This window comes from Ciconia boyciana, unplaced genomic scaffold (assembly GCF_034638445.1).
Source record: "Ciconia boyciana unplaced genomic scaffold, ASM3463844v1 HiC_scaffold_39, whole genome shotgun sequence".
NCBI lineage: Eukaryota > Metazoa > Chordata > Aves > Ciconiiformes > Ciconiidae > Ciconia > Ciconia boyciana.
The window spans coordinates 296,370-308,809 of NW_027328407.1; the positions used below are offsets into that span (position 1 = coordinate 296,370).

Below are 12,440 nucleotides of genomic sequence, written 5' to 3' on the forward strand. Positions count from 1 at the left end.
ACAGTGGTTCACATGGCCTGCTCCTCCTGCAGCCACAGGCATGCCACTGTGGAGGCAACAGGACTGTCACAAGTTACATGAGACCTTAGGGCTTACACAAATGAAAGGGCACAGCAGGACAGGAGGGAAGTGAGGAGACACCAGCATGGAAAAGCCTGGGTCCAGCTGTTGTCCATGTCCACAAAAGATACAAGTGGTGGGAGCTGAAGCAAATAATTTTCTGCTGGTTTCTTTATTCTGTTTATCACATTAAGCCTGGCTCCTTATGTATAAGATGTTGTGGGTCAAAAAAAAAAAAAAAAAAGGCAGGAGGGCCATAATAGTATTACATAAAGGGAAATTATATCATCAAAGCTATAAAGAACAGAAGAATGTAAGAAAGAAAGAAAAAAACAAACCAAACCAAAGCACAAAGTTTTGACATTTCCTGAGACACCCTGGGAGTGCTATGAAGATGATGGGCATTTTATTGATGCTGAAGTAGGATGTATTGAAATAGTTTCCGCAGGGCATCCTTGAGGTCCTGGTTCCTCATGCTGTAGATGAGGAGGTTCACTGCTGGAGGAACCACCGCATACAGGACTGCCACCACCAGATCCAGGGATGGAGAGGAGATGGAGGGGGGCTTCAGGTAGGCAAATGTGCCAGTGCTGACATACAGGGAGACCACGGCGAGGTGAGGGAGGCACGTGGAAAAGGCTTTGTGCCGTCCCTGCTCAGAGGGGATCCTCAGCACGGCCCTGAAGATCTGCACATAGGACAGCACAATGAATACAAAGAATCCAAAATAAAGAAAACCGCTAACCACAAGCATCCCAACTTCCCTGGGGTAGGAACGTGAGCAGGAGAGCTTGAGGATCTGGGGGATTTCACAGAAGAACTGGTCCAGCCCATTGCCGTGGCAGAGTGGTAGTGAAAATGTATTGACCGTGTGCAGCACAGCATTGAGAAACCCATTGCGCCAGGCTGCCATGTGGACACAAGCTCTGCTGCCCAGGAGGGTCCCGTAGTGCAGAGGTTTGCAGATGGCCAGGTAACGATCGTATGCCATTACTGTGAGGAGAGAATACTCTGCTGTGGTCAAGAAGACGAAGAAAAAGACCTGTACAACACATCCTGCATAGGAGATGTCCCTGGTGTTCCACAGGGAATTGGCCATGGATTTGGGAACAGTGGTGGAGATGGAGCCCAGGTCAAGAACAGAGAGGCTGAGGAGGAAGAAGTACATGGGGGTGTGGAGGCGGTCGTCACAGGCTACAGCAGTGATGATGAGGCCGTTGCCCAGGAGGGCAGCCAGGTAGAGGCCCAGGAAGAACCAGAAGTGCAAGAGCTGCACCTCCTTCCGTGTGTCTGCAAAGGCCAGGAGGAGGAACTGGGTGGTGGAGCTGCTGTTGGATGGTTGCTGCCTCTGTGCAAAGGGCCTGGTCAAGGAGGAAAAAGCAGTGACAAGTGAGGAGAGACTTATCTGCGTAAAACCTATTCCATGTCTCAGAGAAACAGCTCACGTGGCTTCTATCTTTCCAGGAAGGCCTTCGTGCAGCTCCCTGGCTTGAGCTCTGGTGTGTGCTGGGTTGGGGTGTAGTGGGGAGCAGGGGACTCTTCTGTGGAGGAATCAGTCCTGCTGTGCAGCCACAGCTAAACTGGAACCAGGAGTGATCTCAGGGGCAATTTACTCATGGTTTCAAAGAGCTTTTCAGCAGTGTCCCTCCCAATTCATCCAATTGCAGAAGCAAGGTGCAGGGCTTTTGTTTTGTTTATTTTGTTCTTGTTGCCCCTCTCACATCTGGGGAGTGTTCTGGGATCACTGGCTCCTGAAGTTCTGAAGACTCAATGCACATACCAGTCACACACATAATGGGACTAACACTGACAAAGCCAGCGGTAGTGAGACCTGCCCCAAGTGCTGCCTTCCATCATGCCCACATGCCCCAGAGAAGAATAACTCCCTTTGGATTACTAAGTCACTTCTTTCCCTTTGCACTCTGCTGCTAGGCTTTAGAGGTGTCATTTCCCAATCTCGCAGAAACTAGCAGGCAAAAGAAGACCAGAAAAGTGCTTTGGGACTGGGATGCCTAATGCTTCATCTCTCCTATGTCAATGTTCTAGGGCTCAATTATCTGTTCATGAAGGTAAAGTCTAAAAAGCTCAGGCACATTGTGATGCAGAAGTTTGTAGATCTTAATGGAGGGCTTTGAAAGCGCCATTAAACATGGTGCTCAACTGGAAGTGTTAGCCATGAGTACTAGGGCTGGCTTCTGTGATTTTCACATGCAGACAGAAGCCCCCAAAAACCAGGAAGACACACACAAATGAGAAGGGATATATTTCACTGCTTCTTCCTAAAAGGTGATTTTTGCCTCTGCCTCTTGCAACAGAGTCCAGAGATCAGACTCAAATGAAGGAACACATCGGAAGTTCCCCAATACCACAGGAAGCTGATGCCCGATGTACCCAGTGCCTTTGTTTCCCTTTCCCTTTCCCTTAGGAAATGACAGAGATATTCTTCTCTGTTTTCTTCAACACTTTTTTGTGGGGTTTCAGTGCTTGGAAACACAGGAGGAGCCCTGATAATTCATATGCATGCTTCCAAAAAAGCAGATGGGCATTACTCGATGCATTCATCTTAGAAGCACAGTGTGAATAGAGTGGATTATCCTAGGGAATTGCCTCGTGCTCTGCTCTCACTAGAAAATCAAAACTAAAACCTTGACAAGGTGATACTAAGATGCTTGTTTGGCCACCCCACTTTGGCTGCCTCTGTACCCAAATTTCTTGGTGTGTTGGTTTATTTCATGACATTACATGGGAATCTCAGCCTGATACGATGTTAAGGTTGTAGTTACACAGGTGTTGGTATTTCTAGACCAATTAGGGTTAGGTTGGGATTAGGGTTAGGGCTGGAATTAGGTTAGGGTGAGGGTTAGTGTCAGGGTTTGCCGTAGGGTTTATTGGCCTTGTGACAGAAGATTGTCACCACCTCACTGGTCACACCACTCGAGTGAACCTTGTTCTTGCCTGTGGATTAGGGTCTCTGAGCCGCTGCTCGATCCCGTCCTTGTGCCATGAAGGACAAGGGAGAGGGCTGTGATTATGGTTCATACACCGAGGCACTGAAGGCCAATTTTAGTCCAGTTCTGGGTTCCTGTCATTCTCAGATCAATACCGGGAATGTGGCCAGTCCATGTAACACACTCACCTATAGGATTTGGGGTAACTGTGCCTCCATTTTTTCCAGCAGAGGTTGGCACTACCTGGGTCCATGAACAAATAGTTGCACCTGGGCCACAGATTTAGGACAAGGCACGCTGGTTAAGCTAGCCCAGTGCTTTAAAGTTACTGAGAGGTTCACCACCCCCTTCCGTAACATACAGAATTAATACATCAGGTTTCTCCAGTATCCTCAGATGCGGATGCCCTCATCCTGCTGGACCAGCTGATGAAGTATAGACTAGAGAAGTACACAGTGAGGTGGATTGAAGACTGGCTGAACTGCTGGGATCAAGGGGTTGTGACTGTGGTATGAAGTTCAGCCGGAGCCCAGTAAACAGCGGTATACCCCAGGGGTCAACAGTGAGTCCAGCTCTCTTCAACACCTTCATTAATGATCTGGATGATGGGGCAGAGTGCAGTCTCAGCCAGTCTGATGATGATACAGAACTGGGAGGAATGACTGGTGTGCTGCTGTTTGGAGGGACCTGGACAGGCTGGAGAAATGGGCTGAAAGGAACCTCAAGTTCATCAAAGGGAAGTGCAAAGTCCTGCTCTGGTACCATGCCCCAGGATATGTTGGGGCTGCCTGGCTAGAGGGAAAGTGCAGAGAAGGACCTGGGACACCAAGCTGAACAGGAGCCCGTGCTGTGGATTAGCCACAGTCGGCAATTAAGTACCACACAGCCGCTCGCTCAGCCTGCCCCCGCGGTGGGGTGGGGGAGAGAATCGGAAGAGCAAAAGTAAGAAAACTGTGGGTTGACATAAGAACAGTTTAATAATTGGCAATAAAAAATAATAGTAATAATAAATTGTAATGAGAAGGAAAACAAGAGAGCGAGAGAGGAACAAAACCCGGGGGAAAACAACTGATACAACTGCTCACCACCCACCGACTGACGCCCAGCTAGTCCCTGAGGAGCAATCGCTGTCCCCCAGCCAACTCCCCCAGTTTATATACTGAGCATGACATCGCATGTTATGGAATAGCCCTTTGGCCAGTTTGGATCAACTCTCTTGGCTGTGCCCCCTCCCAGCTTCTTGTGCACCTGGCAGAGCAGGGGAAGCTGAAAAGTCCTCAACTGGTATAAACATTACTTAGCCACAACTAAAACATCAGTGTGCTATCAACATTATTCTCATCCTAAATCCAAAACGCAGCACTATGCCAGCTACTAGGAAGAAAATTAACTCTATCCCAGATGAAACCAGGACAAAAGAAGCTGTGGAAAGGTCCTCCTGAAAGGGCCAGAACAGTGGGGAAACCCCAGAAGCTGTGGGAGGGGACAGCTAGGGGCCTCCCAAAGGCTCTCCTGGAGGGCTGCAAAACCAGGAGGGCCAAAGGCAGACAAATGGGATGGATGTAGGTGGGATGCTTTGAGAGGGAGCAGTGTGGCAACCATGAAGAAAGCTGCAGTCTGTGAGGGAAAAGAAAGCAATGCCAAGACCCCCGAAGGAAATCCACTGTCCATCTGGTGTCCTGACCCACCTCCCCAGAGTTACCTTAGTCCTACGAGGCAGACTCTGTGGTCCCACAGAACCTGCCTGCTTGCTGCCGGCCCCCCACTGACTGAGGAAGGAACGGGCATATGATGGTGCCGGAGAGGAAGAAGCCCCTTCTCCAATTTTCAAATCAGAGTGCCTGGAGAAAGCGTGATCTCTCTTTAGAGCTGATTTTGCAGCCTCCTCTGGGGTTCAGGCATTTTCTTAGAGCAGTTCTGCAATAGAGAGAGGACATAAGCATGACTATAATTGGGAAATTCGATTGGCATCTTCCTGCCAGGTCTGCCCCTGTCAGAGCAAGACCTCATCTTGATATCCCCTACGGCCTCCATTTCACACAATCATAGAATCATAAAATGGTTGGGGTTGGAAGGGACCTTAAATATCATCTAGTGCCATCTCCCCTGCCATGGGCAGGGATACCTTCCACTAGATCAGGCTGCTCAAAGCCACATCCAACCTGGCCTTCAACAATTCCAGTGAGGGGGCATCCACGACTACTCTGGGCATCCCCTTCCAGTGTCTCACCACCCTCACAGTAAATAATTTCTTCCTAATAGCTAATCTAAATCTACCCTCCACCAGTTTAAAACCATTAGCCCTGTGATGAATGCACTCAACCACTTAACTAAACTAGCAGTAGTTTGGTTCAGGCTCCAAAGGAGGTGAAGGCCTGAGCCGTAGCCGGGCCAAGAACTCCTCTAGTTCCAATCTGTTCTCTGAAAACCCACAAAGGAGCAGAGTGACACAGCGAGCATCGATGCCTGTGAGCTTGGAACACCGATCATGTGATTAACACATGAATAGCGGGTGGCTTTTCCAAGACTCATTTATCAAGGAACAAAGCAAGTTGTGGGTACAAGGACTCTCATGCATACCTTTCCCATCGCATGTAATTTGACTACGAGCCAACCACTTTATTCCATAAATGTGACAGCCTCAGTGAGCCTTCTCTGAGCTCTCCCTGCTAGGTAGCGTGGCTGCATGGCTGTGATCTCCCCTTGAGCTGGGACACCTCTCAAGTTTGCTCCTCGAGACCTTGAGACCTTGAGAGAGACCTTTTACCAACAGCAGATCTTTGCTAAGTGACTGACAGCATGCTGAATTAATACTCATGAAACATTACTAAAGCAGGGAGCTATTAAATGTTAATGACTATAAACTTTGTAAGGTAATTCCATTAGACATAAACCGTTGTCCAAGTCTGAGACTAAGATTGGACCTGGCTGCACCTAAGCTCCATCAGGAGTTTAGAAAGCAAGGGGGTGAACTCTGAACCTCATGACTCACCGGGACGGTCCTTCTACCACTTTTATCTCCGGTCTCTGTGTGAATCATTCTAACTCGATTCTTGCTCGTTTTTCCTGTGTATGTTTCTTCCATGCAGTCATTAATATAGTAAACCTTGCCACCAAATTTATTGCACTGTGTAAACCACTGTTAAACTTTGTTAAATTCCATCCAATTTATTGAACCCTGTTCAAACTATTCTTCTACCTCAATACAACATATTGCTGCTTCTCTCTTTGCAGTAAGGTGCATTCCACGCTTTCACGACACTCCAGCACAGGCCAACACACTCCTGGAGATACCTGGGAGGAGCCTCGGGGAGCTACCAGACATGGACCTGCCTTCCACATGAAGAAAACTCTTCAACAACTTACCTGGGAGGATTATTGGGCTACTACCCAAGATGTCAGACGTCTCCAGAAGGAGTGAATACACTCTTCGTGATGCCTAGGAGGACTCCTGGGGAGCTGCCATTCATGCAGCTGCCTCTAACATGGATACAAATAACTACCTACGGAGGAGGAGTTTGGGGCTGCTACCCATGACTTCAGCTGTCTCCAGATGAAGCCAAAACACTCTTGGAGATGCCTGAGAGAAGTCCCAGAGAGGTATCGGGCCTTGACCTGCCTTCAACATGAGAAAGCTCTTCATGTAACTAACGAGGAGGACTCTGGGGCTCCTACTGGAGACTTCAGCTATATCCAAGGAAGGCCAAAAAGCTCCTAAGCTGCCTGGGAGGAGTTCCAGAAATCTACATGGCATGGACCATCCGCCAGCATTGATAAAACTCCTTGGGTGGATTCCTTGGAGGAGTCTGGGGCTGCTACCTGTGAAATTCAGCTGTCTGCAGGGGAGGCCAAAACACTCCCAGAGCTGCCTAGGAGGAATCCTGGGGAGCCACTGGCCTTGGACCTGCCTCCAGCATGTTACAAAACGCTTCGGGTAGCTACCTTAGAGAAGTCTGGGGCTGCTACCTGGGAATTCATGCATGTCCAGGGAAATCAGTATGTTCCTGGGAATGCCTGAGACGAGTCCCAGGGAGCTACCAGGCATGGACCGGCCTCCAACATGAAGAATATTCTTCAGGTAACTACCTAGGAGTCAAATGCACTTTCTATCCAGGACATCGACTGTCTCCAGGGAAGGGCAAAACACTCCCAAGCTGCCCTGGAGGATGAACAGCAAGGTACAGAGCATGGACCTGCTTCCAACATCGACAAAACGCCTTGGCTAGCAACCTTAGAGGAGACAGGGGCTGCTACCTGGGAATTCCTCCATCTCCTGAAAAGGCCAAAACACTCTAGCAGATGCCTGGGAGGTGTCCCGTGGACCTACCGGGCATGCACCTGAGTCCTACAGGAAGAAAACTTTTCACGTAACTATCAAGGAAGAGTCTGTGGCTGCCAGCCAGGAAATTCAGCCATTTGCAGGGAACATCAAAACACTCCCAAGCTGCCTTGGAGGAGACCCAGAAAGGTACAGAGCATGGGCCTGCCTCCAACATTGGTAAAACTCCTTGGGTGGATTCCTTGGAGGAGTCTGGGGCTGCTACCTTTGAAATTCCACTGTCTCCAGGGCAGGGCAAAACATTCCACAGCTACCTGGGAGGAGTCCAAAGGAGCATACACAATGCTTGTTGGGTAGCGACTCTAGAATCATCTGGGGCTGCCTACAGGGAATTCACCTGTCTGAAGATAAAACCCCTATGCTCCTGGAGATGTCTTGGAGGAGCCCCAGAGAGCTACTGGGCATGGACCTGACTGCAGCATACACAAAACACCTTGGGTAGCCACCTTGGAAAACTCTGGGATGGATCCCTGCGAGATTCAGCTGTCTACAGCTGGGAGGCCAAAACATTCTGCAGATTCCTCGGAGGATTCCTAAGGAGCTACCGGGTGTGGACCTGCCTCCAACACACAGGAAACTCTTCAACTAACTAACTAGGAAAATGGTGGTGCTGCTACCTGGGACTTTAGCTGTCTGTAAAGAAAATGAAAATGCTCCAGCAGATGTATGGGAGAAGTCCTGATGCAAAAAGAGGAATGGATCTGCCCCCAACATACACAATGCTCCTTGGGTAGCTACCTGAGAATATTGTGGAGCTGCTACCTGGGAATGCACTTGCCTCCACAGGAAACCAAAAGAATCCACAAAATTCCTGGGAGGACTTCCACAGAGCTATGGGGCATGGACCTGCCGCTAACATACACCAAACTCTTTGGGTATCTCCCCTGGTGGAGTCTGGGGCTGCTACCCAGGACTTCAGCTCCCTCCACAGCAGGACAGAACACTTTGGAGATGCCTGGGAGGAGCCCAGGGGAGCTACAGGCCATGGACCTGCTTCCCATTTCTATCAGCAATCCATGAGAGAGGATCAATCAATAGCATGGCAGCAGTCAAGAAGAGCAGCCATCAATCCTATAGCAACAACCAGTCTTTCAGCAAGAGTCGATAGAACAGCTACAAACAAGTAGGTGTATACTATTGCAGGTTACGACACACTTATCATTAGCGAGGGAACTTCTCAAAACAGCAGCAGGTCTACTGATGAGAGACTGCCTATATGGAGCTATAATACTGGTATAAAGTGAAGGAGACAGATTTCAGAAAGGGCCAAAGCATCCCAGGGGGGAGGAGAAACCGATCCTGAGGGGACCCAGCCGTTCCACAGCTGGGCGGATAAACCAAACCGACTCCAGAAGTGAGCCCAAATGGGGAACAATACTGTAACAGACAGAGCCTCACTTCAGAGATGACCTGGAGGTGTCTGGATTCTTGTTACCTCGCTGTGCTGCAAAGCGGCCACCTGCACGTTTCAAGGATGCTTCCGGTCGCCAGGCGCACAGCTCCCGGGCGCGCAGGAACGTTCTGCTCAGTCATTTCCCCTTCTAACCAGTCGCCTTATGGCTGCTCACACCTGCCTGCTCCTGCCCTATCAGCTCCTCAGACACCAGTGACATCACAAGAACCTCCTCGAGCCAGGGGCCTACTCATGCCCTATCAGCTCCTCACACACCTCTGACCTCACAACCACCTGCACAGCAGCAGCGTCCTCACTCCCAACACCACGCCTTTTTCCCCTCCGTCTCCATCTCTGTCTCCCATCTCCCCCTGCTCTCCTCTCTCCCAGGCACCTTTCTCACCCACTCCACCACCTCCCAATGCCTCTGCCTGTCTCTCTGCTTGTGTGGCTCTTGCTACCTCGGAAGCATTGTCCCAGCCACGTCAACTGCATCTCCTTCTCTGCTCCCTCTGCTCTCATACTCACTGTGCCCACTCCTAATGCACTTTTTGACATCATGGGCCCACTTGTCCTGCCTCCCTTCTGCCGTTAAATCTTGTTCCTGCAAGAGAAGTCACAGCCTGTCCGTGTCCCCTCTCTGCCATCTTACCTGCATCTTCCTGAGCTGGACACCTGCTGGGAACCGTCACCATCAGTCCCGGCTCTCATTAAAGTCTTCTGGCACAGGCGCAGCTCTGCTGTGCTTGCTGTGTGCCATGCTTCCTGAAGGACAACAGCAACACTCAAAGTTACTCCTGGGCAACGTCCTGCTGCGAAGAGCTGATTTCAAGGCAGCTTGGCAGCAGACCCTGACGCCGTGCCAGGGCTGGCCACATCTGGATCCTTCCAGCAGCATTTTGGAAAGCCCATTCCCAGCTGTGAGCGCCAGGCCAAGGGCACGGGGCAAAAACAGCCCCAACTCCCGAGGGCCCCAGGCCCCAACTGGCCTCTGTCCCCAAACTACTACCACTTCCAAACCGGCTCTCCCTCCAACTGAATTATCTCCTGTTTTGGGAAAAGAAACCGCATACTTCCAGATTCAGTAGTCTGACTAAGACTGTTAGAGGGCGATTTGGGCTTCAGCTCCATAACAAAAGAATTTCCATTTCACAATATCAGCCACCACCTCCATGATCATCTTGTCAGTAACCCACGAAGGCTGCTTGTAAAGACTCTAACTGGTAATTAAACGTATCCTTTCCTCCCCAAATCTTTGTTTCCCTCAAATCCTCAGACTACTGCAGTAATAATCATACTATTATTCTGTAATTACTCCTGAGAACCTCCAAAGATCCTGTCATTACAGAAACACACACCACCCTGCAGGAGGACAAGACAACACAGGGTCAGCCAGTATGACTGTCAGTGGCACAAGAGGTCCTTGTGTCCAAGAACACTTGGTAAGTCCCTCATCCAATGAGAACGAGGATATATTACTTTTTCCTTCCCTAATAAGCTGAGGCGCTTCTGGGGATCTTTACAAGATCCAGAGCTTAACATGGCAACACTTTGGGCACAGAGGATGGGTCTGGTCATTTGTTTTAGTCTTCTCATAAACCCTGAGGCGTGTGTTTTAGCTATTCATAAACTATTTTGCTCTTTTCTTCACATTCCTCCACCAAGAGAGAACAAAAAGCCAATGACTAACAGCACCAGGACATTTCGAATGCTCTGCTAATACATGAGCTTTCCAATAAGCGTGTCACGGGCATAGCTGCAGCGAGCTGAAAGCTGCACGGCACACACCAGTAGTGCGCAATGAGGAATGGCCAGTGCACATCAGCACCCTCGTTCGGACAGACGGCCATGGCTGAAGACAAGTCTGCTCGCTCAGGACGCTGAACCTCCACTGCACCCACACCCAGCCCTGACCAAAAGGGGACACAGAGAGACGCAGAGTGACTGGCCACAATCAGCGCTTGGCTCAGGGGGCATGCAGGGCAACGGGGACCCAGACCAACTGAGAACAAGGCCCCATGGTCACCTTTTCCTCCTTTTCCCCTTCCAGGTGACGCTGGTCAAGCCCCAGGCACCTGCAGGCATTTGCTGTACGCAACTCCCCTGATGCTGGATATCTGATACACATTTTAACAAAACAACACACCCTCAGAGATTCTGTTTGTTCACCTTGAGCAGAAGGGAAGCTGCGTGTGTGGGTGAGGAAGATCTGCTTTCCCAATTTACTTTTTATGCCTCAGCAAAATCACTGCAACGTTCGACTAGAGGACAGCACTGAAATCAAAAGGGGAAGTGACCAAGAAGGCTCCAAATGCACATTTCCACCTGATTGCCTTAAACAAAACAGACCTGGGATCCTGATTGCTCACTTCAGCCTGGAATAGCCCCATTCCTCATCCAAAAGCTACTGTGTGCCTGGCTGAGGACAGGCACAATCCATGCAGCGAGCAATCAGAGCTCAACCCTGCACTTTCCTGGGTCAAATTTCCTTGGAAAACTTCTTCCCTGGGTTCTTTTAAAACCTGTAACTGAAGAAAACATCCCTGAGGGATTGACGGGAACTTCCTGGCTGTGGGAAAACCATCCACCCTCTGCACCCCATTTACCAAGAGCCGGCAGCACAGCCTGGCTGGGGGGAAAGGCAGGAATCAGAGCTGGGGGCTGAGAGAGGAGCACAAGCATCTGCCAAGGGAGCTGCGTCCAGCCAGGAGCACTCCCCACTGGCTTCTCGGACAACAAAGCCCCGGTGCGTGCTCCCACCAGGAGGGAGAAACAACTTCCAACATTTCCCTCATTGCCCAGGGATTCCCGGGGCCATCAAGAGCTACCTCTCTGTGGCACCGCACAGTTCAGCTACCGATGGTGCGCAGGGTCACCCGTAATGAATACAATACAACCCACCAGCCCAGGACTCAGACGGGTATTGAGGGAGGGCAAAAGGAAGAGGGATGAGAGGATGTCAAGGGTGCAGAGAGGATAATGCGTGCTTGGCCAGCTTAAAGCCAGCACCTACAGGGAGTCCGCTGCCATGGCCTCCCCAGAAGGACACAGTCCCTTCCACTTCCCACCCACCACCAAGCTCTCTTGTGTTCCCACCAGACATTTTTAAGGCATTTTTCAGGTCTGTGTCAAACAGAAAACACCTGAGTAATTCTGGGTGCTATCAGGAAACACCCCAGAAGTCACTCTAGGTTGCCAGCACATCAACATTCAGGGATGGAGCACCAGCCATGTCCGTTGCCTTTGGGCATTCACAAAATCCAAGCAGCTGGTGAAGCCATTACTCACAGGATTTGTTCCCCATTCGAGCCATCGCTCCTCTCAGGAACAGAGGGGAAAGCTCTGGATGACAAAGGATGGCAGGAGGGGCTCCAGAAAAAGAAGACCAGTGCAGGAATATCCCCATCACTTAATTGCAAAGAAATAATTCTAGCTCCATGAAATGAGTACTCAAAATGAAAGACACACAGCAGCATCTGCCATCAAAACTCTTTCAGTGGTAGTTTTACCTGCTGCAGAGCTGCAGGCTGATGACCTTACCGTCACTGTCACAAGGCCCCAGTTCACAGCAGTTACAAACACCCTTTTGAAAGACTCCATATCGGCTTCTCCTAAGAGGACCTGCTGCTTACTTGTAGTAATAGTAACTCTACTTGTAGCCCCTGTCTATCCAGTCTGTAGCCTGCAGCTCTGAAGGGAC

The 12,440-nt window shown here is 50.1% G+C and overlaps 1 protein-coding gene across 1 annotated transcript; it reads right to left on the minus strand.

The window, feature by feature from the left end:
• Nucleotides 1-466: 466 nt before the first annotated feature.
• LOC140645826 (olfactory receptor 14J1-like) lies at nt 467-12,340 on the minus strand. The gene is made up of 4 exons (XM_072849292.1): nt 12,281-12,340; nt 9,393-9,505; nt 929-1,421; nt 467-712 (listed from the first exon to the last, which is right to left on the minus strand). The coding sequence occupies exons 1-4, from the start codon at nt 12,338-12,340 to the stop codon at nt 467-469; spliced, it is 912 nt and encodes a 303-aa protein (XP_072705393.1).
• Between the last annotated feature and the right edge of the window lie 100 nt (nt 12,341-12,440).

Coding starts and splice junctions, on each gene's coding strand:
- LOC140645826 (XM_072849292.1), bottom strand. CDS start 12,340: ATGGAGTCTTTCAAAAGGGTGTTTGTAACTGCTGTGAACTGGGGCCTT. Junction 1,422..9,392: donor TCCAGCTCAGGAAGATGCAG/GTAAGATGGCAG, acceptor CTCCTTGACCAG/GCCCTTTGCACAGAGGCAGC. Junction 713..928: donor TCAATGCTGTGCTGCACACG/GTCAATACATTT, acceptor CCCTCTGAGCAG/GGACGGCACAAAGCCTTTTC.